The sequence below is a fragment of the Hyperolius riggenbachi genome, chromosome 3, assembly GCF_040937935.1.
Source record: "Hyperolius riggenbachi isolate aHypRig1 chromosome 3, aHypRig1.pri, whole genome shotgun sequence".
NCBI lineage: Eukaryota > Metazoa > Chordata > Amphibia > Anura > Hyperoliidae > Hyperolius > Hyperolius riggenbachi.
Window position 1 is genome coordinate 217,570,727 of NC_090648.1, and position 26,262 is coordinate 217,596,988.

Genomic DNA, 26,262 nt, shown 5'->3' on the forward strand with positions numbered 1-26,262 from the left:
CTACCTATCTAATCTATACTGGGGGTAGCAACTTATCTAATCTATACTGGGGGCAGCTACTTATCTAATCTATACTGGGGGCAGCTACTTATCTAATCTATACTGGGGGCAGCTACCTATTTAACCTATACTGGGGGCAGCTACCTATCTAATCTATACTGGGGGCAGCAACCTATCTAATCTATAATGGGGGCAGCAACCTATCTAATCTATACTGGAGGCAGCTACTTATCTAATCTATACTGGGGGCAGCTACTTATCTAATCTATACTGGGGGCATCTACTTATCTAATCTATACTGGGGGCACCTATCTATCTAACCTATACTGGGGGCAGCTACCTATCTAACCTATACTGGGGGCACCTACCTATCTAATCTATACTGGGGGCAGCTACCTATCTAACCTATACTGGGGGAAGCTACCTATCTAACCTATACTGGGGGCAGCTACCTATCTAATCTATACTGGGGGCAGCTACCTATCTAACCTATACTGGGGGCACCTACCTATGGTAGATCCCCCCCCCCCCTTAGTGTATATAGGCTACTAGTCTTGTAGATGTAGGCAGATTCCCCCTTTAGTGTATATAGGCTACTGGTCTTGCAGTCGCAGATCCCCTTTTAGTGTATTTAGGCAGCAGATTCCACCCCCCCCCCCCCATTAGTGTATGTGTGTGGTGCGCTCACACGCAGAGAGGATGAATTGGAGGGGGGGGGGGGGGGCGCCAAAATCTGGTTATGCTCAGGGCGCTGTGAAACCTAAGGCCGGCCCTGTGTGAACCGGGCCTTTCTGTTTGGGTAATTGGTACCATTAGCGGGGGGAGAAACTGAACTAACATACATTTTTTTTTTATTGTCATTATTATACTTTACACTTCTCATTAGTTTTTCCCACCACTCTCTCTCTAGCAGCCAGACATTTGTACTGAAATCCAATGGTGAGACAGAAATGGTGCTGCGCTGTGCTGTGCAGTTGTATATAACTTGCAGAGAGCACAACAGGGAGTGTGTTGTGATATGCTCTCTCCTGACCTCTCTCTGATAACTTCCCAACACCACAGGTGAAAGAGAGGTTATTACTGGAGCTTCCTTTGCTAGTGGAAGAGAACTAATGGTGGTCAGCATCTGTTTATACCTAGATGTCATTATTACACTTACAGTACACTGTCATCTCATCCTCTCACTATATCCTAGGAGAAGGTGAGCAGAATTGTGTGTTATATGGAGAGAAGCAGGCTTCATTACTGTGGACGCCACACTTGGTAACCAGTGGCGTAGCTAAGTAGCTGTGGGCCCAGATGCAAGTTTTACATCCCCCCCCCCCCCCCAATCACTCTATACATAGCAAATGATACTGCGCACCAAAACCTGCCAATGACAACTACAGTGTCTGAGGTGCAAGAAGGGGATGGGGAACAGTTAGTTAATAATTACCACTATTCAAAGTATCTATAGAAGTGATTATTATGAGCACAGGACCAATAGAGAGCTAATACAGTAGTTGAGGGAGGGCCTTTCGGGGCCCCTCTGGCCCAAGGCCCCCGATGCGGTCACAACCTCTGCAACCCCTATTGCTATGCCCCTAGTTAATACAGCCCTGATCCAATCTATAGCTGCATTCCCCAAGCAATCACTTATGTATATAGTCCAAATGATATGAAGTGTTTGTAGTCAAGATCTACTTTTACCACTGACACATAATAGCAATATTATCTGGCATATAGCCATCCAGTAAGAAGGTGGCATACAGGAAATCAAATCCCATGCATACAAGGATAATGACCGCTGAATTAGTAGGGAATCAAATGACAGAGAAGTTGCTCACTGCATCATAAACTGCCTTTATAAAAGGAATGTTCTGTGTCTCGAGGTGGATAAAGGAAGGGATCCTGTAAATTTTGAGAAGGAAGTGCCACCCCTTACCCTTGGCTTTGTTCAGCTCGCTGGTACTGTGTCCAGTCCTGCTTTGTAAAAATGTGTCATCCAAAATAGCTTGGCAAGCTTCAATCAGTGCCAGAATTTTGGAATTACAGAATGGAGGATTGTTTACATTTTGTTACATAATGTAACACAAAAGTATTTTGGTCTAATTTTTCCAACAAACATCACGCAACACACAACATAAACAATGTCAATAATCACTGTGAATTCCCGCTATGCTGTCACTATAAAAACACTGATGTTAAATGAAGGTTGAGCACTCCATCTCATTGGAAGTGGTTCAAAACCATTCATTACTAAAGGACCACTATTGCGGAAAATTGTAAAATTTACAATACAAGTAAATACATACAGATAAGAAGTATGTTTCTCCCAGAGTGAATTGAGCGATACATTACTTTTCTCCGATGTCGCTGTCACTTGCAGTAGTTGGTAGAAATCTGAAGTAACTGACAGATTTTTGACTAGTTCATATTTTCATGTGGAGTTCTTAGTTTTTCATTTTTTCTTAACAAAAGCACTCCCTGGAAAAGATCTATGTCAGAGTTCCCCAACCCTGTCCTCAAGGCTCACCAACTTCACATGTTTTGCAGGAAACCACAAACATGCACAGGAGAGGTGATTCGTGTTTCAGCAGAGCTGATTAACTGCCTCTGTGGATTTCCACAAAACATGCACTGTTTTTTCTTGAGGACAGGGTTGGGGAACACTGATCTATTTACAAAGATGCCAGAGGACCACCCTACCTGTTTGGACTTGATTCTGACAGTTGGACTAAGCAACTCCCATTCACCAATGCTTTTGAAAATAAAAAACCCGGAGGAGATTGGCTATTTCAAAACCTGTCAGTTCTGTAAGATTTCTAATATCCACTCTAAGTGACAGCAGCATAGGAGAAAACTAATTTATAGCACATTTTACTCTGGGTAAAATGTACTTTTTATTTATGTGTTCATGTATTTTGCAATTTTTTATGATAGTGATCCATTACTAAGAACCTCCTTGTTTCACTGTGAAGGATACAGCTGCAGTGAACTATTGTGAACTCCTTACCAGTTAGCAAGTTAAAAGTTAGAATGAAATTAAAAATACAAGTTTACCTGCAGTTCTGGTCTTTTTGGGCGAATGGCCCTATGGGCCTCTCTGATTCAATAAACTTTACTCCTGAGTATTACTAGCAAATGTAATAAAAAAATAAATACAAACTCAATTAGACTGCTAATACAGTAGTTTACAATGATAGAAATGATAGCCATCTTTCCTTGTTTCCCTCAGATTTCTTCTCCTGGGCTGCCTCCATCACACCCCATATGGAATTCCTCTTACCTCTTTCAAGGAAGGGATGGGGTGACCCTCTTCAGTGAAGGAGCAGCACTGATCCTGGAATATTACCCTGTCACTTCTGGTAAGCCTGGAAGCATTGTCTATTTGCCATTCACATCAATAAGGACAGTCTCAAACTATACACACTGCTTCAATTACTGAGAACAGTGAAAAAGAATTAAAGTAAATCTGAGCTAAAAATAAACATATGAGATAATTAGTTGTATGTGTAGTACTAATGGTGAATAGAACATTAGTAACACACAACTGAGTCTGATATTTTTTAGTTTTAAAGTAATCCTGAAGTCAAACTAATTTCAGGTTTGATACTTACTTAGAGGAAAGGCTCTGTGTAGCTAGTCGACATCTTGAACAAATGACTTCAGAACTCCTCGTGTTCTTCGGATCTAGTCAGGTCTCACGTCATTGTTTAAGACAATTTCTTAGTAGGACTTGTACTATGTGTACCTATATTTATTGCATTATGTCACGTCAGGTCAAGTTGCCTTTAATAACCTTTAATCTTTGGTAATAAGTCCATCACGTTACCACTGCTTGAAGGGTCTGGCATGTATGTTGCCTGAGAGGCATCCCAATGGCCGGATTTCAGGCAAGGCCACAAAGGCCATGGCCTAGGGCACCAGGAAAACAAGGGGCGGGCTGAGGGCAGCAGGGTGGCAGTAGTAGTTAGCTTGCCGAACATTCGTCCTGCTAAACAGTTTGCACATAGCGGTTGGCAGCTACCAACAGCCAGATCTGGCATGCAGGGGATGAAGGGGCAATTTACTTACAGTGATCTCTGAGCTGCCTGTCACTCACTAAATGTGCCACTCACCAAGGAGTTTACAATCTAATCCCTGCCAATGTGTCACTAACTGTCCTCATAGGAATTTATAGTGTAATCCCTGATATCACTTCACTTACTGTCCTCAGAGGAGCCTAAAATCTAAGGAGAGGAGTTTAGGATGCTGTCGGTCCATGGGCAGCTGGTGATAGTGGGCCTTGGGTGGTAAAAAGTATAAATCCGGCCCTGGGCATCCCATTTCACAAAGGTTAGTAAGGCTTAAGGGAAATGTGTGCCATCCCTGTGTTTTGTAAGGGCCAGGCTGTATTATGTATGTATAGCCTTACCTGCCTTCCTACTAAGAGGCTTCAGGAACTGTATCTGAAAAAAAATGTTCTCCTTCTTCATTTTCTGGAACGGGAGTATAGCCATGCCTCCACCCATTCACATGACCCTACACCAGGCAGAAACTGGCTTATGGTCATGTGTGCAAAGAAAACATGGGCATCTCTCACAGTGCCCCACGTCAGCCTAACATAAAGCCAGCCTCCAACAGTCAGGTGTGCAGACAGGGTTCAGCCAATATTCTGCTGAAGTGCAGAGCTACATATGGTTATTTGGTCAGGTGAGAACGGAGCATGACTTTGGTTGCATTTGAGGTCTGCCACAGCTCTCTGCAGTTCTCATTTTTCAAAACAAGCTCTATAGAGGGGATAGTAAGAGGATAGTGAGTCAGTATCCAATACACCCTTACCCTTAGTGACCACTGTGTCCAGTTTCATACAAGGTCACATTACTAATGAACACTAACAACCCGTGATAATCCTCTTACATACAGTCCAAATAACATTAGAGTATATTATGCATCTTTGTAATGTACAGATTGCAAATGTCTCTCTGCATTCTTTAAAGCATTGAACAATATGCTAGCACTATATAAATACAGGAAGTAAAATATACAGGACCGGATCTCTGGAAAGGCTAAAAAGGCCCAGACCTTTGGTGGCTGCAGCCTAAGAGGAAAGTTGGACTTGCTTAGAAGAGGAGGATAAAAATTGAAAAAGAAGACTGCAAATGGACAACAAGAGGTGCTGCTGTACATGGATAGAACACATGGAAATGGGAAACTGCGCATGGAATGGGGAGGACATGTACACTGTTGCACATAGAAGGGAATAGTTGACCTAGGTGTGCTAAGAGTAGAAATCTGACCTTGTTACTATATAACCCGGAATAAAGAGAAACTCTTTCCTAAAATGTTTAAATTGGAGAGTGTGTAAACAGTTTTCATAACTTCTTCTTGTCCTACATATAAAAGTTGCATGATCTGCTCAACAGGACCACAGAGGGAAGACAACACAGGACTGTTGTTCATGGATATTACATCTGAAATTGCAATAGTTTGTTAATTACACCATATTCTATTTATTGTGGATTAATCTGAGGTCCCTAGAATTAGCCTTTTACAATTTCCATTGTTTCATAGCTGACTATTATTTGCTAATTTCTGATCCATGAAAAAATAATCCAAAATATTCTAGCCAGCTATCCCAGAAATAATAGAGTTTTACCATCGGCATTCTCCCAAATCACTATACTATTGTACTATGAAGGGTAATTAAAGGCCATCTTTAAATAACCTCATTACAGATCAATCAGTCACCCTTCAGGAGCCTGAAGTCCTGGGCAGAAGGTTAACAGTAGTGCTGCTGATGTGATGCAGAAGTATACAAAGAATACCACATCTTATTGACAATTACTGGATTTATTAAGAGAGAGAGAGAGAGATATTTGAATGTATTAATCTGAAAGCAGAACTAAATTTTAATTACATGTTTTATTTAGAGTCAAAGCGTGTTCCATGGCACCTTTCTGAGGACTGTGGCTTCTCTGTCATCCCTTTGGACACAGAGGTCTATCATAAATTGATGTCAGGCAGTAGCAACAATGCTACCACATTAACCAACATACCCATAGAGGTAAGTCCAAGTAGAAAATAAACAGTTATGCACACTATATGAGCACATGATGGGGGCACAGGCTAGAGTAGGATCATCCACAAGGCAATCTAGGCAGGTGCCTGGGCCTAGTGGTTGCCAAGGGGCACCACTGTTACCTTCACTGACACCTCTCCAGACCTCATCTCAGCTTATCAAAAGAACCATAAGGCGGAGCCAAATCTAATACCTTATTTAGAGCTCCATTTCACCTTAATCCATCTCAGGCTGTATGTGGTAGATTATGTAAATATGATCTGGGGTAGAAGGCTGAAGATGTTATCTGCACGTGTTACAATGTATGTGCACATACTGATTGCATATGTGACATAGAGCAGTGTTCCCCAACCCTGTCCTCAAGACCCACAACAGTGCATGTTTTGTGGAAATCCACAGAGGTAGTTAATCAGCTCTGCTGAGTCACTAATTACCTCACCTGTGAATGTTTATGGTTTTCTGCAAAATATGTACTATTGGTGGGCCTTGAGGAGAGGGTTCGGTAACTCTGACATAGAGCACATGTGATGCTAACACATGGAATGGCTTCAGTATTACACTGGTGACTTTCCTTTACAATCTTGTCCACGGTTGTTGGTCCATCATCAGAAGAACATTGTGAGGAATAGTCCCAGTAGCTGCGTGTACTGCTGTATGGAGATGGAAAGAGGGACAGTGTGCTGCAGAGGGATGAGTAGTGTTCCACAGTGCATAAAATAAAAAAGGCAATGTGCTCATTCATTGTTAGTTAGATTGCTAACCTGTACACACGCTAGAGCCCCTGTCTAGATAGCTCAGAACCATCATCTCAACCAAGTTTTCTCGTGTGTGTGTGTGTGTACGTGGTGTGTGTGTGTGTGTGTGTGTGTGTGTGTGTGTGTGTGTGTTTGTGTGTGTGTGTGTGTGTGTGTGTGTGTAACCCCTTCCTTCCCAGTAACCCACAGAAGCCATTTTTTTTAAACCCTGTGGGCCAGAGGCTATTTTTTATACCTAACACACCAGAACCAATGTTATCATTTTGCAATATTTACTGTACATTTTGAACTGCTTTGTGTATTAACACAAGCACTGCAGGCAGGGTATTCATTTGATGATATTTTAAAACTACTTATTTTAATGTATACCTGTTATTCAACAAAACAAAGCTGGCAAAAATAACATAAACAGTAATTGTCTTTAATTTCTCTTATAAAGTGTTGTCAGTAGTGTCTGCCTAGATACAAGATTAAGCATATTCCTGTGTTTCTTCCAATTTCTGAGCTACCAAATATTATTTTGCATAATACAGGTTAATTATGCCCTCCCCAAATAAGCATAATATTCATTTTCATAAATGCTTTTAAGCAGCTGCCATTTAAAAAAAAATGCTATAAATACTGGTAAATGTGCTGAATTTATACCGTCAGACACAAACATGTATTTAATATTAAACAGTGTTAATTGCTCTACATGTTATTATTTTCTGCTTGTTTATGAATGAAAGATGTTTGTTTTTACATATGTATTTTTTTTTTTTTTTTTTTAGATTATTATTACAATTTATTTATTTTAATACTTTAAAGGGTACTTATCCGTTAGCCGGGCGCATCCTCTAGGTGGCGACAAAACTCCACCAGAGTTACATCTTTCTCTACTATCCATGGTGGCCTGGAGGGGGGATAGTAATTAGCGCCACCTGCCGGATGCGCCCAGCTAACGGATAAGTACCCTTTAAAGGGTTATTGAAGTGAATACAAATGGTTTAACTTACCTGGGCTTCTTGCAGCCCCCTGCAGTCATCCTGTGCCCACACTGTCCTTCTTAGACCCTCCAGCAAGCAGCGGCAAACCCCTCAAAGCTGGCCAGTCAAAGGCTGCTGTGCATGCACGGGCCCGAGCTGCATGCGCCCTGATCGCACTCCTGTTGTCGGGAGCATTGTGAACATGTGCAGTAGCGATTTTCCCGTGATGACGTGATGAGGAGGCGCGTAACCAGCCAGCTTTGTTGAAGTCACCACTGCTGGCTGGAGGGTCTCGGAAGGACGACATGGGCACAGGATGACTACGGGGGCTGCAAGAAGCCCCATGTAAGTTAATCTGCTTCTTTTTTTTTTCTTAAGGGGCCCATACACCTAACGATTTTCCTGCCGATATACGGCCAATTCGATCACTGTGATCGAATCGGCTGTGAAATCGCCGCGCACACCGCTGACCGAACGATCGATTTCCGTCCAAAATCGATCGTTCCCAACGATTCCCGTCGATCCGTCCGAGCGGAAGATTTTTCTCGATCGCTGATGGGTCGGGAGTGCGTCGATAGCGGCGGTCGAATGCCCGATGACCGACGCAATACAGCGGGTATACATTACCTGTTCCGGCCGGCGCGAGTCCCCTGGTCCCCGTTGTCTTCTTTCCGCGCTGGGTTCCGGACCGGCTGCAGCTACACAGAACTTCCTGTCCCGGAAGGAAGTTTAAACAGTAGAGCGCCCTCTACTGTTTAAACTTCCCCTGGACAGGAAGTTCAGTAGCTGCAGGAACGGTCTGGAGTCCGGAGCGGAAAAGAAGACAGCGGGGACCCGGGGACTCGCGCTGGTCGGAGCAGGTAATGTATGCAGGGGGGGGGGGGGGCGGCAGCAGCGGCAGCTCCACAGATTGTGATCGGTTTCGGGCTGAAATCGATTCACAATCTGTTTGCAGTAAAGATGGCCATACGATCCCTCTCTGATCAGATTCGATCTGAAAGGGATCTATCTGTTGGTCGAATCTGATGGCAAATCGACCAGTGTAAGGCCACCTTAACCTTAGATTTCCCTAAGGTACTCTTGTTTCTACCCACACAACAAGCAGAAAGGGATACATGCAGTGTGAAAAAACTGTCACAAAATCTTAGAAGTTTTCCTTCTTTTGGGCTGTAGGAGGGGGAGTGAATAATTGTTGCACTTGAGGGGCCTGGATGAATTATTGGCTGCAATGATGTATGCAGTACAATCATTAACCCCTCTTGCTCCCAAAGTGCAGCTGTTAATTCTTCCTGGTCCCCAAGTGCAGTCATTAACTTTTCGGTTTAGAAAAATTCCAAATTAAAAGGGTCAAATGTTGGAGTTGACTTGTACACGAGGTCAACTTGTATTTGAGTATATACAGTATTCAGGCTGGAGTGTGCATATGATGTCTCCTACAATGTATCACTGCAGAATATGCAAATAATCTCTTTATTGTCCCTGAAAGCTAAACACACCTTCAGAACCACTGGAATGCAATGATGTGTCAACTTGTTAATTATACAGAGCAATACTAGTACAGCATGGATGCAGACTGTTTTAGACTGGTTGACCTTCATAAGTGCATGGCATGGATTAATATGACTATATGGGTTAGGACTTGAAACACCCAGAGTTACAGATTGTCCAGCAAGCTCATGGTAAACAAGAACGCCTAGGAGTGTGTAAGGGCCTAAAAAGGACTGAAAAGCCCTCTTACTAAAAATGGTATGAAAAACAGAAGTTTGCCTTCTTAAAACAGAAGGTATTTGTGTTTATTCAGGTGGGCAATCTGAAACTCTGGGTGTTTCAGGTCCTACCCCATAGACCCATATTAATCCATGGCATGCACTGATGAGGATTAACCAGTCTGAAACAGACTGTATGCATGTTGGATTAATATGGCTCTGTATAATTAACAAGCTGACACATCATTGCATTCCAGCGGTTCTGGAGGTGTGTCAGAACCAAATATGAGCGCACATATCTGAATATGAACCGCAACACTACTAAGAAGCATGAAACCTAACTTTCCTTGGCCTGCATACGCTGTGAAAAAAGCATGGGATTCTATGTTCTGATAATTTCTCTGTGATTACTCAGAGCTCAGGCAGATAAAGAGACCTCTTAGCTGAATATTGCTGATAATGCTTAGCATATAGCAGCTAATGTATTATCGCAATCATCAGAAATATGTGAAATTGCTATTTCTGAAGAGTGGAAATGGTAATGATACTGTCTTACACCTTTCCTTCCCTTAGGGAACAGGACTGAAGTCAGTCTCTGGTGGAACTCCCACTGTGTCTCTCCAGTTGTTGCTACTGAAGTCGGAGGTGAGGGGTGAAATGTATTACCCTTCCTTTTACTTAGTATTTTTGCTGTTTGTTTATTTCTGTTTACTCATAATTTGTTTGAATTGCTTACCTATGTTCACTTCATTGTTTATCTCTTATTACTTTCATGACTGGTTGTCATGCTGTCTGTCAAAAGAAAAGGGTTATTTCTATTTGTGCCTTTCTGTGGTGCTTTGTGACTGGCTGTGGTAACGTTTTTTTTCACTTCTCACATCATGTAAAGGCTCAGACAGAAATGTTTATCACAAGTGCCTGAACAACTGGTGACAATACAGGATCCAACCACCTGTCAATCTCTCCCGCTCTCCTCCTCATGTTCCTCTGCTTCTCTCTCTTCTCTCATTTATAATCTGAACTAACAAGCTGTCGATATCTTTTCATATCACCCCTCAGGGCTAGTGGGAGGTGGACAAGGGGAAGCTTCTGCCTAATTTCCCCCATGAGACAGTAGGGGAAAAAAAGAGGAGGGGTCCTTTTGAATAATTCAGGGGGTTTCTTACCCTTGAGCTGCAATAAATAACCTCCCTCCTCCTCTAATGTCAGGCGCTGAATTAATTCACAGACACGCCACTTAAACTCAATTTCTCTCATAGTGAAAGATAAAATGAGAGTCTCGGAGAAAATGTCTATACATTTGGGGTGTTTATAAAGCTGGTGGGACATATAGGAAGGGTGCATGTATGGAAACTGAGGTCGATTTTTATGACTGTGACAGTGAGGTTATTACACAATTATGTAAAAAATAAGGTGAAAAAGACCGTGAAAATGGCAAGGAGACTGGGCTGATGAACTGTATATAAAAAGGGGATAATTAACTAGAGAACAACTGAATTTTGATCTAAGAGAGAATAAATAATGATGAATGTATTCTGTTTTTGGTCCCTTTAGTTCTGTGGCATGAGCTCCCATGTTAATCACTATCTAATGAGTGGAGCTCATGCAGAGACACACAGGCAATACATCCCAGATGTCCATCATTAGCCTCTATTACCAACTAATGTTCTCATTTTTAGGGACAGCATAAAGTACAGAGCAGTAAGATTGGTCATTTTACTGTTACATACTCTACACCCGCAAAGCTATACATCACTGTGCACACGTACTTTACATTGCATACATTTACATTCATAGTCTGTGATCGTTCGTGACCATTGTATTTATCTATGTTATCTGTAGCATAACAGTAATATCACTTGTTCCTCAGCATCCGGAGTTCTTTTTGACCCCATCAGAGATACGGACCTCTGCTGAATGGCAAACACAACATCAGCACTCTGCAAATAACACGACAGAGGTGCCAGGAACCCTCAGCAGGGATGAGGTAGGTCCATCAAAAAAGGTTGTGTTTTATTCTGTATTATATAAAAATGGAATATTCACCTACAACATTTCTCTAGTGGTGAGTGCTGCTTTGCCAACTACTGCAGAATGCAAGATCTAGTCGTTTATATTCCTTAATTACTTAGATGCAGTATTTGATACTCAATAAGATCACTGTCAGTGGTGTAGCAATAGGGGGTGCAGAGGTTGTGAACACACCAGGGCCCCTGGATCAGAAGGACCCAAATGAGGCCCTCCTTCAATTACTGCATTAGCATTTGAGTGGTGCCGTAATTGCAATAATCACCTTGTATGTGTTTTGAATAGTGGTAATAATTAACAAACCATTCATTTTCTCCTGCTTACACACAGTGGTGGTCTGTATTATGTGATTATTATACATACAGTAGTGGTGCTCAGCAGAGCTCGAATATTCGAGTAGCTCGAATATTCGAGCTCTTTTTCAGCTATTCGAGCTCGGTATTCGAGCTCCGAATAGCTGTAGCTATTCGAATGGGCTATTCGAGAACACTCGAATAGCCCATTCACTATTCGAGCTATTCGAGCAAACCGGCGCTATTCGAGCTCGGTACCGAGCTCGAATAGCGTCATAGCCCAGATTGATGTGCTTAGAGCCAATCAGAGGGCTCCCAGGCCCTCTGACGGCAGCCAATCACAGAGGGGGACCCTGGCCAGCCCCTACCCTATAAATAGCGGCCGCCATGTTCGGGTTTTCCATGCTTGCCTGAGACTTGTACAGAGAGAGATCTGCTCCTTTGTGCTTTGGCTTAGCAAGTGCTCTATTGTGTTCATTTACCTAGCGTTTTTGCTCACCTACACCTGCCATATACACCTGTATTGTTGTTATTTAGATAGACATTGTATTTTAGTTAGTAGCTTGTGTGTTACATTAGAGACAGGCAGCTGCTGCAAGCTTACAGGTTTAGGCCTCAGGGGGGCCTTGCCTCTGTGGGCAGCTGTCCTCTGTTTATTTCTCTCATCATCTATACCAGTATTTCTGCTGTCCTTTACTAATAGTATTGTAGTTATACTGTACTAGGAGTAGGACACTCACTGACTGTCACTGTTTATAGGCTACTAGCTAGCTCCTGCGTGTGTGCACTCACTCACTGTCTGTGTGTACACACACTCTATTTCCTTCTGATTACTGATTGATTATTGTTAGTTGTACTTACTTACTACTTACTCTTACTGTACCCGTAGGGACACTCACTGTCACTGTTCATATAGGCTACTAGCTCCTGCGTGTGCGCACTCACTGTCTGAGTGTACACACACAACACACACTCTATTTCCTTCTGATCGCTGATTGATTATTGTAATTAGTTAGTTCTACTTACTGTTACTACTTACTCTTACTGTACTAGGAGTCTAGGACACTCAGTCACTGTGTTCATAGGCTACTAGCTCCTGCGTGCGTGCACTCACTGTCTGAGTGTACACACACCCACACTCCATTTCCTTCTGATCGCTGATTGATTATTGTTATTAGTTAGTTCTACTTACTGTTACTACTTACTTACTCTTACTGTACTAGGAGTCTAGGACACTCAGTCACTGTGTCCATAGGCTACTAGCTCCTGCGTGCGTGCACTCACTGTCTGAGTGTACACACACCACCCACACTCCATTTCCTTCTGATCGCTGATTGATTATTGTTATTAGTTAGTTCTACTACTTACTGTTACTACTTACTGTACTAGGAGTCTAGGACACTCAGTCACTGTGTCCATAGGCTACTAGCTCCTGCGTGCGCGCACTCACTGTCTGAGTGTACACACACCACCCACACTCCATTTCCTTCTGATCGCTGATTGATTATTGTTATTAGTTAGTTCTACTACTTACTGTTACTACTTACTTACTCTTACTGTACTAGGAGTCTAGGACACCCAGTCACTGTGTCCATAGGCTACTAGCTCCTGCGTGCGTGCACTCACTGTCTGAGTGTACACACACCACCCACACTCCATTTCCTTCTGATCGCTGATTGATTATTGTTATTAGTTAGTTCTACTTACTGTTACTACTTACTTACTCTTACTGTACTAGGAGTCTAGGACACTCAGTCACTGTGTCCATAGGCTACTAGCTCCTGCGTGCGTGCACTCACTGTCTGAGTGTACACACACCACCCACACTCCATTTCCTTCTGATCGCTGATTGATTATTGTTATTAGTTAGTTCTACTACTTACTGTTACTACTTACTGTACTAGGAGTCTAGGACACTCAGTCACTGTGTCCATAGGCTACTAGCTCCTGCGTGCGTGCACTCACTGTCTGAGTGTACACACACCACCCACACTCCATTTCCTTCTGATCGCTGATTGATTATTGTTATTAGTTAGTTCTACTACTTACTGTTACTACTTACTTACTCTTACTGTACTAGGAGTCTAGGACACCCAGTCACTGTGTCCATAGGCTACTAGCTCCTGCGTGCGTGCACTCACTGTCTGAGTGTACACACACCACCCACACTCCATTTCCTTCTGATCGCTGATTGATTATTGTTATTAGTTAGTTCTACTTACTGTTACTACTTACTTACTCTTACTGTACTAGGAGTCTAGGACACTCAGTCACTGTGTCCATAGGCTACTAGCTCCTGCGTGCGTGCACTCACTGTCTGAGTGTACACACACCACCCACACTCCATTTCCTTCTGATCGCTGATTGATTATTGTTATTAGTTAGTTCTACTACTTACTGTTACTACTTACTGTACTAGGAGTCTAGGACACTCAGTCACTGTGTCCATAGGCTACTAGCTCCTGCGTGCGTGCACTCACTGTCTGAGTGTACACACACCACCCACACTCCATTTCCTTCTGATCGCTGATTGATTATTGTTATTAGTTAGTTCTACTACTTACTGTTACTACTTACTTACTCTTACTGTACTAGGAGTCTAGGACACCCAGTCACTGTGTCCATAGGCTACTAGCTCCTGCGTGCGTGCACTCACTGTCTGAGTGTACACACACCACCCACACTCCATTTCCTTCTGATCGCTGATTGATTATTGTTATTAGTTAGTTCTACTTACTGTTACTACTTACTTACTCTTACTGTACTAGGAGTCTAGGACACTCAGTCACTGTGTCCATAGGCTACTAGCTCCTGCGTGCGTGCACTCACTGTCTGAGTGTACACACACCACCCACACTCCATTTCCTTCTGATCGCTGATTGATTATTGTTATTAGTTAGTTCTACTACTTACTGTTACTACTTACTGTACTAGGAGTCTAGGACACTCAGTCACTGTGTCCATAGGCTACTAGCTCCTGCGTGCGTGCACTCACTGTCTGAGTGTACACACACCACCCACACTCCATTTCCTTCTGATCGCTGATTGATTATTGTTATTAGTTAGTTCTACTTACTGTTACTACTTACTTACTCTTACCGTACTAGGAGTCTAGGACACTCAGTCACTGTGTCCATAGGCTACTAGCTCCTGCGTGCGTGCACTCACTGTCTGAGTGTACACACACTAAATTTACTTGTGATTACTACTACTGATTATTGTAACTGCTAGTTGTACTTCCTGACTGTTAATACTTACTTACTGTACTAGGGGACACTCACTCAGTCACCTCACCAACCAACCCACTCCATTAAAGTACCCCACTTTTCACCCGCCCTTTTACAAAACTTTTGTCTATACGCCCAAAACATTGAAGATGTCTGGAAGTGGCAGCCAGCGCGGTTTGGGCAAGGGGAAGGGCAGCAAGGGAATCAGGAAGAGAGGGAGCAGCATTGTGGCAAGCCGCGGCCGCGGGCGCGCCACCATGCACAGTTCCGCAGCAGCAGCAGCAGCGTCAGTGGCTAACATTCCTCCCATAGCCACTGGCCGTGGACGCCTTGGGCGCCGCCCAGGAGGAGCATCTGCAACTCACGCTGCAGAGACACAGCAGCAGCAGCGTGTAGCACCTGCTCCCATTTTCCTCCAGCCGGGTCGGAAACGTCCCATTGAGGAAAAGGATGCAGACACTGTGGTGCAACTCATGACGGAGGATGAGCAGCCCGCCATCAGCTCTGCATCCGAGGCCTCCACCCTCACCACCACCACCACCACCACCCCTGTTCGCAGCAGCCGCCCAGCAGGGTCTGGGGAGGAGGCCAGTTCACCGTCAGTCGCCGACCTCTCATTCAGCACTCTTTTGACCCCAGGCATGATGAGTCAATTGAATGCTGTTGTTGGCGATTTGGAGGAGGAGATGCTGATGGGCACTTTGGGGGAGGAGGGATTGGACAGCAAGACTGTGGCGACAGTCAAGCGTCCCATCCATGCATCAGCAGAGGAGTTTGGGGGGTCATCATCAGAGCAGGACATGTTTCAGGAGGGGCATGATGATGATGACCCGGTGACAGACAGAGACTGGGTGCCAACACATCCAGAGGATGTCGTCCTCAGCAGCTCTGAGGAGGAGGAGGAGGATGCGGTTGTGGGCCTTGCAAGGAGGCGCATCATTGCAAGCATTGGCAGCGTCCCACAGCCTGCTGGTGTCTCAGGCTCAGCAGCAGCAGCAGCAGCATCAGCCAGTACCACCACCAGCCGCACCCAAGACCCCCCCCCCCCCCCAACCACCACAGGGAAACAGGCAGCAGCGCTTCCATGCCGTAGGGGGATGTTTTTGTCACCAATCTGGCGGTTTTTCACCATGCCCACAGTGTACAGCAAGTACGCCACTTGCAACCACTGTCAGCGGAAGTTGAGCAGAGGTGCAGACCCCTTGAAGTTCAGCACCAGCTCGCTGATCAACCACCTTTCTGCGAAACACTTCCACCAGCATGAGGAGTTCCAGAGGCTGAAGGCATCTGGTGCTGGCAGTGGCACCAATCCCATCACTGCACAGCCTTCAGCAGCAGCAGCAGCAACAGCAGCCACCCGCCCTCCTGCTCCTCCAGCAGCACCAGCAGGAGTGCGGAAACGCCCTGCTCCTCCCCCCTCTGCAACTCCTGCCGCCGACACTGAGGCCTGTTCTGGCAGCCAGTCCTCAGTGGCCTCCTCTGCTCCGTCTGCTGATTCCCGTGCCAGCAAAAAGGCACGCCAGAGCCTTTTGAGCGAGTCCTTCCAGGGGGTGGTTAGGGCTCTGCCTCCCAGCAGCCGTCGCGTGCGGCAGCTGAACGGCTTGCTGGCACGGGCCATGTGCTCCCAACTCCTGCCGTACACGCTCGTGCAGGAGGGGAGCGACATGCGGGCGCTGCTTGCTTGTGCAGCCCCAGACTGGCAGCTCCCCAGCAGACACTTCTTCGCCCGCAAGGCCATTCCTGCACTGCACCGCTTTGTGATGGCCAATGTGGAGCGAGGGCTGGAGCACGCGGTTGGTGAAAGGGTCCACGTCACCATGGACTCCTGGAGCAGCCGCTTCGGGACAGGCCGCTACCTGTCCTTCACTGTCCACTGGGTCAGCTTGGTGGAAGGGGGTGAGGATGGGAGAGCAGCAGCGGGCACAGCAGCAGCAGCAACACAGTGGGTGGTGCCACCCCGCAGGGTCAGGGGAACTGCAGCGGGTTCCTCCGATCCTCTGCCATCCTCCGCCACACCTGGCCAAACCCCCCGCCTCAGCAGCAGTGTGAAGGCCCGCCACTGCCAAGCGCTGCTGCACTTGGTCAGCCTTGGCAAGACCAAGCTGACGGCAGCCCACGTGTTGGCCAAACTCCAGGAGCAGGAGCGGATTTGGCTGACCCCCAGAGGCCTCAGAGTCGGAGAGGTGGTGTCCGACAATGGGGCCAATCTGGTTGCTGCCATAGACAGGGGAAACCTGACCCACATCCCCTGTCTTGCCCACGTGCTGAACCTGGTGGTGCAGAAGTTCCTGCGCACCTACCAGGGGATGGACGAGCTGCTGGAAACGGCAAGGAACGTTGTGCGTCACTTCCGGCGCTCGGCTGCAGCCTGTGCGAGCCTGGAAGACGTGCAAAAGGAGCTGGATCTGCCACGCCATCGGCTGATCATTGACGTTCCGACTCGCTGGAACTCCACCCTGGCGATGTTGGAGCGTCTGGTTGAACAGAAGCACGCTGTCAACCACTACCTTGCCCTGGCCACTGTTTCCGCAGCTCAGAGAAGGGACAAGACCAGCAACATCCCGTCCATCGTCCCCGATGATGACTGGAGGCACATGCAGCAGGTGTGCTTAGTGCTGGCTCCCTTCCTGCAGGCCACAAACATGGTGAGCAGGGACCATGCTATGGTCTGCGAGTGGGTGCCCCTGGTTTCTCTGCTGAACAGGGCACTCGATGCTTTGCTGGCACAGGGAGCGGCAGCCTTGGACCAGCAGGAGCGGCAAGCAGCTGCACAGTCCACCTCTGAGGGGGAGGAGGAGGAGGACTTGGTGGAGGTCCCTGACCTGGCTGCTGATGAGGGGGATCAGCGCAGTGCAGCTGAGTTGGTGCGGGGGTGGAGAGAGGATGAGGCAGCAGAGGAGGAGGATGAGGAGGACAGCACTGACGTCGATGTGCCAGCAGACGTGGCCCGCCTCTTCCCAATGGCAGCGCACATGCTGACGTGCCTGCGCAGGGACCCCAGGGTGATCCAGATGAAGCAGAGGGAGGACATCTGGATCAGCATGATGTTGGACCCACGCCTCAAGGGGAAGTTGAGCCAGTTCCTGCCGCCTGCAGGAGGAGACCCAGCGCAACAAATAAGGAGCTTGCAGCAGGCCCTTGTTGAGCGCTTGGAGGAAGCCTTCCCCCAGCCTTCCACCCCCACTGTCCAGCAGCCAGCACAGAGGCAGCAGCAGGTGCCTGCATCCAGCAGCAGCAAGCGCCCCACAGACCTGCTGTCTCTCAGCCACGAGCTCTACAGGACTGTAGAGGCTCCGGCAGCAGTGACTAGAGAGGAGATGCATGCAGCAGCATCCTCCTCCGGTCACAGCCAGCGCCTGACCCGCATGGTGGCTGACTACATGGGGTCCTACAGCGGGCTTGACAGCGATGCCCCTGTTGATCCCATGGAGTATTGGGTCAAGCGCATGGAGATCTGGAGCGAGCTGGCGCAGTACGCCCTGGAAGTGCTGTCCTGCCCCCCTTCCAGCGTGCTGTCCGAGCGCTGCTTCAGTGCAGCTGGTGGCGTGGTCACCGAGAAACGCTCACGTCTGTCTCACAAGTCTGTGGACAGACTGACGTTTCTCAAGATGAACCAGGCGTGGGTGGAAGGCGAGTTCCTGGCCCCTGTTGTCGGCGAGAGGGGGACATGAACTGGCTGCCGGAACTTAGTACCATCGTTAATGTGCCTTACCACCCTTTACCACCTCCTGGCTCCTGCTCACTAAGCCAGCCTGGTTCACTTTGACTATTACGTCGCCTGCAGCCACACATTTCACACCTACAGTGGGCTGCTGCTGTGTACTGCCCTTCTGCTGTCTGTCTGTGTTTCCCACTGCCAGGGTACACAGAATTACCGTCTGCTGCCACTCTGCCACCAGCTATTACGTCACAACAATAGCTGCTCACACTGCTCCTCCATTCCTCCTGCTGCTGCTGTCTGTCTGTGTTTCCCACTGCCAGGGTACACAGAATTACCTTCTGCTGCCACTCTGCCACCAGCTATTACGTCAAAACAATAGCTATATTGGTTGTAAAACCAAAACCAAAAAAAACCAATAAAAAAAAAAAAAGGTTTAATTTTTCTGAGGTGCCCGGGTTGAAAACTGTGTTGTCCCAGTTGTGTATTGGACACAATGTGGGCTGCACGACCGCTGTCTGGGACCTCCTGTTGTGTTTATTTACAGCCCTGGTATCACCGCTAGGTACCAGGGCTATTATGTCACGCTGCCTACCTGCTGCCACACTCACACTGCTCCTCCATTCCTCCTGCTGCTGCTGTCTGTCTGTGTTTCCCACTGCCAGGGTACACAGAATTACCGTCTGCTGCCACTCTGCCACCAGCTATTACGTCACAACAATAGCTGCTCACACTGCTCCTCCATTCCTCCTGCTGCTGCTGTCTGTCTGTGTTTCCCACTGCCAGGGTACACAGAATTACCTTCTGCTGCCACTCTGCCACCAGCTATTACGTCAAAACAATAGCTATATTGGTTGTAAAACCAAAACCAAAAAAAACCAATAAAAAAAAAAAAAGGTTTAATTTTTCTGAGGTGCCCGGGTTGAAAACTGTGTTGTCCCAGTTGTGTATTGGACACAATGTGGGCTGCACGACCGCTGTCTGGGACCTCCTGTTGTGTTTATTTACAGCCCTGGTATCACCGCTAGGTACCAGGGCTATTATGTCACGCTGCCTACCTGCTGCCACACTCACACTGCTCCTCCATTCCTCCTGCTGCTGCTGTCTGTCTGTGTTTCCCACTGCCAGGGTACACAGAATTACCGTCTGCTGCCACTCTGCCACCAGCTATTACGTCACAACAATAGCTGCTCACACTGCTCCTCCATTCCTCCTGCTGCTGCTGTCTGTCTGTGTTTCCCACTGCCAGGGTACACAGAATTACCTTCTGCTGCCACTCTGCCACCAGCTATTACGTCAAAACAATAGCTATATTGGTTGTAAAACCAAAACCAAAAAAAACCAATAAAAAAAAAAAAAGGTTTAATTTTTCTGAGGTGCCCGGGTTGAAAACTGTGTTGTCCCAGTTGTGTATTGGACACAATGTGGGCTGCACGACCGCTGTCTGGGACCTCCTGTTGTGTTTATTTACAGCCCTGGTATCACCGCTAGGTACCAGGGCTATTATGTCACGCTGCCTACCTGCTGCCACACTCACACTGCTCCTCCATTCCTCCTGCTGCTGCTGTCTGTCTGTGTTTCCCACTGCCAGGGTACACAGAATTACCGTCTGCTGCCACTCTGCCACCAGCTATTACGTCACAACAATAGCTGCTCACACTGCTCCTCCATTCCTCCTGCTGCTGCTGTCTGTCTGTGTTTCCCACTGCCAGGGTACACAGAATTACCTTCTGCTGCCACTCTGCCACCAGCTATTACGTCAAAACAATAGCTATATTGGTTGTAAAACCAAAACCAAAAAAAACCAATAAAAAAAAAAAAAGGTTTAATTTTTCTGAGGTGCCCGGGTTGAAAACTGTGTTGTCCCAGTTGTGTATTGGACACAATGTGGGCTGCACGACCGCTGTCTGGGACCTCCTGTTGTGTTTATTTACAGCCCTGGTATCACCGCTAGGTACCAGGGCTATTATGTCACGCTGCCTACCTGCTGCCACACTCACACTGCTCCTCCATTCCTCCTGCTGCTGCTGTCTGTCTGTGTTTCCCACTGCCAGGGTACACAGAATTACCGTCTGCTGCCACTCTGCCACCAGCTATTACGTCACAACAATAGCTGCTCACACTGCTCCTCCATTCCTCCTGCTGCTGCTGTCTGTCTGTGTTTCCCACTGCCAGGGTACACAGAATTACCTTCTGCTGCCACTCTGCCACCAGCTATTACGTCAAAACAATAGCTATATTGGTTGTAAAACCAAAACCAAAAAAAACCAATAAAAAAAAAAAAAGGTTTAATTTTTCTGAGGTGCCCGGGTTGAAAACTGTGTTGTCCCAGTTGTGTATTGGACACAATGTGGGCTGCACGACCGCTGTCTGGGACCTCCTGTTGTGTTTATTTACAGCCCTGGTATCACCGCTAGGTACCAGGGCTATTATGTCACGGCGAGCTGCCTGCCTCATTGACTGCCTGCTGCCACACACTCATCCTCCTCCTCCTGCTGCTGAATTTACCTCCTGCTGTCTTTGTGTTTCCACTGCCAGGGAGCACATACAATGGCGCTTCCAACATGCGTGCGCCCACCAGCTATTTGTTACGCTCAAAAATAGCTGCATTTCTTTAAAAAAAAATTTGAAAAGAGAAATACGTGAAGAAGAAGAAGAAGACGATATTGAAAAAGAAGGAGAAGGAGAAGATGAAGAAGAAGATGAAGAAGAAGATGAAGAAGAAGAAGATGAAGATGAAGAAGATGAAGATGAAGAAGAAGAAGAAGATGAAGAAGAAGAAGATGAAGAAGAAGATGAAGAAGATGAAGATGAAGAAGAAGAAGAAGATGATGAAGAAGATGAAGAAGAAGAAGAAGAAGATGAAGAAGAAGAAGATGAAGAAGAAGAAGATGAAGAAGAAGATGAAGAAGATGAAGAAGAAGATGAAGAAGATGAAGATGAAGAAGAAGAAGAAGATGATGAAGAAGATGAAGAAGAAGAAGAAGAAGATGAAGAAGATGAAGAAGAAGAAGAAGAAGATGAAGAAGAAGAAGAAGAAGATGAAGAAGATGAAGAAGATGAAGAAGATGAAGAAGAAGATGAAGATGAAGAAGATGAAGATGAAGAAGATGAAGATGAAGAAGATGAAGAAGATGAAGAAGAAGAAGAAGATGAAGAAGAAGAAGAAGAAGATGAAGAAGAAGATGAAGAAGATGAAGATGAAGAAGAAGAAGAAGATGATGAAGAAGAAGAAGAAGAAGAAGAAGAAGATCTAGAAGAAGATTAAGAAAGATAAAGAAGAAGAAGAACAAGTATATACAGTAACACTACACTACTGAACCAAATTAAGGACACAACTTCTCTTTCCACATTTTTTTTTAAAGGAACATCCCCACATAATCACTTGCTGTTGTTACTTGGAAAAAAAGATGTTTCTTGCATCATTCACCCTCAAAACAAGTGTTGGAAGCTATTTTGGGCCAATTCGAATAGTCAGCTCGAATAGTGAGCTCGAATACCGACTCGAATAGTGAGCTCGAAGTCCGAGGTCGAATCGAATAGTAAAAAATATTCGACTCGAATATTCGACTGACCTCGAATAATTTACTATTCGAATTCGACCAAATTCGAATTTTTAAAAGGGGTATTTGAGCACCACTGACATACAGTTCTGGAAAGAGGGGCCCAATGTGAACGGTTAAATTAGCAAATATAGTTTGAATCAATAACTTAGATCAGGGTTTCTTAACTCACTCCTCATGCTCCCCAACATTGCATGCTTTGTGGAAATGCATAGAGATAGTTAATAAGCTCTGCTGCATCACTAAGCTGGAAATCATACATTGCAGTCTGAGGACCTTGCACTTCTGAGCACCTTCTATATCATGCATTATGTGCATTGCTGGAATGTGCACAGCAAGGCACAAGTGGGGACACAGCCTAACAATCAGGATATATATATATCTCACGAGAGGGAGGGAGTGCAATAGCCAAGGCAACAGGAGCAGTGGTAGGTCCTTCTGGTTGGGTGTTGGGGGGCCCTCATCTATATGCTAGCATGAATGTCATCTTTACTCTCACTCTCATCAGCAGCAGTACCAGCAACTGCAGGATGTTCTCAGGCAGGTGCCCACAGCAGTGACACTTACCTGATCTACAATTTTTTGGGAGGACTGTTTGGCCCATACCCCTGCAGCAGAGGTGGTGTGTGGCAGTGGTGGATTGTGTCACACCTCCACCGCATCCTCAGACCTGGCTTCAAAGGGCAACAAAGCATCACCCAGTCACACTAAGCATTGGTCCAGAGAGGAGGACAGCATAGAGGACCTCTTGGAGGAGGCTTTGAGGGAGTCAGGGAGGACCCTGAGACTTGACTCCTAAGAACAAATGGCGAGTGGTGAGGAGAAGAAAGAACATATTCTGCCATCCCTTTCACCTACTCCCACAATTATCTCAGCAGGGTAACTGGGTTTAGCAGGCAGCCCCTTGCTGCCATCCAATTGCACCTAGGGGCCAGGGAGGAGCATGAGATCCTGTACTGAACACCCACAGAAGAATACTTTTACTAATTGTATATTTTAAACACATCTATGTACATTTGTTAGCATCATTTTTACCTTAAAAAAAGAAAAGTGTTTGTTTCCCTATTGACTTTAGTGCACTTCTTTAAAAAACATGAAAGCCTAAAATTCCAATTCCCAATTCCAATTTGCGATTTTGACCTGATTTTACATGCAATTCTGATTTGCGATTTTAAATCAATACTGCATGCTGTGTTTTTTTCTGCGTGTTTCTTCTTGTTTTGATAGCATCCATGGAAAATCAGAATTGCAAATCGGAATCGTAGTGTGCAGGCGGCCTCAGTCAGTGCAGTGCCATAACTTGTACAACACAAAACAAAGTAACAGCAAACACCAAAAACACTGTAATGTGTACGTGTGAGATCACCTTATAACCCAGTGCCAATGTGTGTATACAGAATTCTGTGCTGTATACCATGACATCAGTTTTATGTTCACGTTTTACATTCCAGTATAGCAGCACAATGCTATTAATGCAGAGTATTGTCAAGTCACTGAAGTGTGTCACACTACATACCGAGATATAATTGTTCAGTTCTAAGACACTGCTTCATAGCCCAGAGCTGAAACCTCCTCACTTTATGCTGTATATTAATATAGCTGCATTTTCAAGTGATGTGGACTGTGATCGGCTACTGATGTCTATCTATGGGAAAATAGCGATTCGGCTTGTGATCTTAACAGATTTCCAGTGACATTGACAAAACACACAGGAAATTATCACTGTGACTTAAAATATGATGGGAAAAATCTATTACACAGAGATGAGCTGAAAAAGGCAGAGGAGGAGACAGCAGCCATGCTTTACATAGCTAAGTCTCCCATCCTTGGGGTGCCTCCACATATGGATTAGTCCACATAAGCAAAGGATGAAAGCAATGGATGAAAGACAAACTGCAGCTTTTCTCCTTATCACCGGAGCCCAGAATTGAAACTGTATTCCTGCAGAGACCACTGAGACGTCTCATCTAGGCCTGGGCCTTTGAGGAAACTGCTGAGCCCAGTCTTCAGGGGCTGTTTAACTTTGAGATGTAATCCAGCTACTGTGTACATGCATATCCTGCTGCTGGGATATTATTTAGGCTCAGAACTCTGTTGACAAACACTCTCTATGCGCTCATAAACACTTTTATATTTATACTCTTTTGTGTGGACTGTAACCATATTACAGTCACTCTGATGCGGGGGGATTCTCCTGGCTGCAGGGCACCGTGAAAATGGTTCATCGTACACACTCACAAGCTAATTATTTTACTGATTAAGGTTTTTTTTAATTAGCCGACAGTTAATCAGGCAATCTGACTTTCATAAGGTAAATGTTATCCAAATATGAAGGAACTATCTGAGGGGTGTGTTTCTACATGTGATCTGTGGAATAAGTAACTGTTTTCTCCCCTGCATGCTGCACAAGATCATCTTGTGTGCTAAAAGGGAGTTTAGCACACAAAAATTAAACTTACAGCTAGACTGCATTATAGTCTTGCCACTTCGTGCCCCGCTTATTAAAATGATCCCCTGTTGAACTCTACAGATCCCTTGAGAAGCAGGCAGTTGCATGATTGTAGTAATGTTTGTACCATCTCTCCATCTGTCTGAACACACTGCGACCACTGCATATATGCAGAGGCTAAATGATGTAATTAGGAGAAGAGGCATGCCTACACCTCCATGCATACATTTAAAAGCACCACACACTTATTTGGGTGTGGCATAAACCGAAAAAAAATTCAGTTGAAAGGACAATAAGAAATTTTACATTGGCTCTTGCAAGCACTTTATACATAACACTTCATAAGGAGTACCAGAACCTCCCAAGGACACTCCAGTAACAGAAAGGTGGAAGTAGGATAGGGAAGAAGTTTGCGAAAAGTTCCCACTATTCAATGCATATATAGAGGTGATCATAAGCATAATAGCACATTTGAATAGCTAACACAGTTATTGATAGAGGACCTCTGGGCCAGGGGCCCCAATGTGATCACAAACTCTGCATGCTCTATTGCAATGGCTGGATAGTGTAATGGTTAAGGGCTCTGCCTCTGACACAGGAGACCTGGGTTCAAATCTCGGCTCTGCCTGTTCAGTAAGCTGCACCTATTCAGTAAGTAGTTTCTTGGGCAAGTCTCCTTAACACTGCTACTGCCTACTGAGTGCGCTCTAGTGGCTGCCTCGCAAGCGCTTTGAGTCCGACAGGAGAAAGGCGCTATACAAGTACTGCCATTATTATTATTATTATTATTGTGCAGCTCTGTACCTTTAAGATGGAGGCAGCCTTATTGGTAACAATCCCCCCAGACTGAGCCTCAGTGGAAACACATTGAGCAAAACGGCTGCCAGGCCTGTCAGTTCCCCACACCCATCATCTTGCTGCTGCACCCCTATCACAGGGTGGGTGGATTATTGCTAATAAAGCTACATTGCCAGAATGAGCAGTGGTAAAATGCAGGAATTCTCATTTCTTCTTGGCGGACTTAACAATTGTACAGTATCATACTCCAGCAGGTCCTGGTGTGTTTTAGGTTTGATACATACACTGCAGCTTACTCCCTTTTAAAGGACCACTATCGAGAAAAAAATTAAATTTAAGATACATGTGTGCGCATATTTATACGAATTATATTTATCCAAGATTAAAATACACTATAAATTACTTTCCTCCTGTGTTCCTGTCACATTAGGTTGTAAAAATCTTGACAGATCTGACAAGTTTTGGATTAGTCCATCCCATCATGGGGGACTCTTAGTATTTCCTTTATTCTTTACAAAAGCAATCACTAGAAAGGATTTATAGTGATTTGCACAGTATTTTGGCAGTTGGATTAAGCAACTACTGTTCATTAAGTGCTTTTGAAAATGAAGAAAAGTGTGAGACTCCCCCATGAGGAGATGGACCTGTCTGATCTATTTTTGCTACCTACTGTAAGCAACAGGATCATAGGAAAAAAAGTTATGTATAGTGCATTTTAATCTGATAAAAATGGGTAACAGCTGTTACCAGCCCCAATCACTGTGGCGGTTATGAATC

General features: G+C 45.5%; 1 protein-coding gene across 5 annotated transcripts in view; it reads left to right on the top strand.

The window, feature by feature from the left end:
• CCDC33 (coiled-coil domain containing 33) overlaps window positions 1-26,262 on the top strand; it is a 153,601-nt gene that overhangs the window by 66,685 nt on the left and 60,654 nt on the right. For all 5 annotated transcript variants that reach the window (XR_011029964.1, XM_068272576.1, XM_068272575.1 and 2 more), the window contains 4 exons: window positions 3,218-3,347; window positions 5,895-6,028; window positions 10,043-10,114; window positions 11,340-11,456. Coding sequence is in view for 4 of the 5 variants with exons in the window: in XM_068272576.1 (XP_068128677.1) it covers window positions 3,218-3,347; window positions 5,895-6,028; window positions 10,043-10,114; window positions 11,340-11,456 (453 nt within the window). In the remaining variant the exon portion in view is untranslated. The remainder of the gene's footprint in view (window positions 1-3,217; window positions 3,348-5,894; window positions 6,029-10,042; window positions 10,115-11,339; window positions 11,457-26,262) is intronic.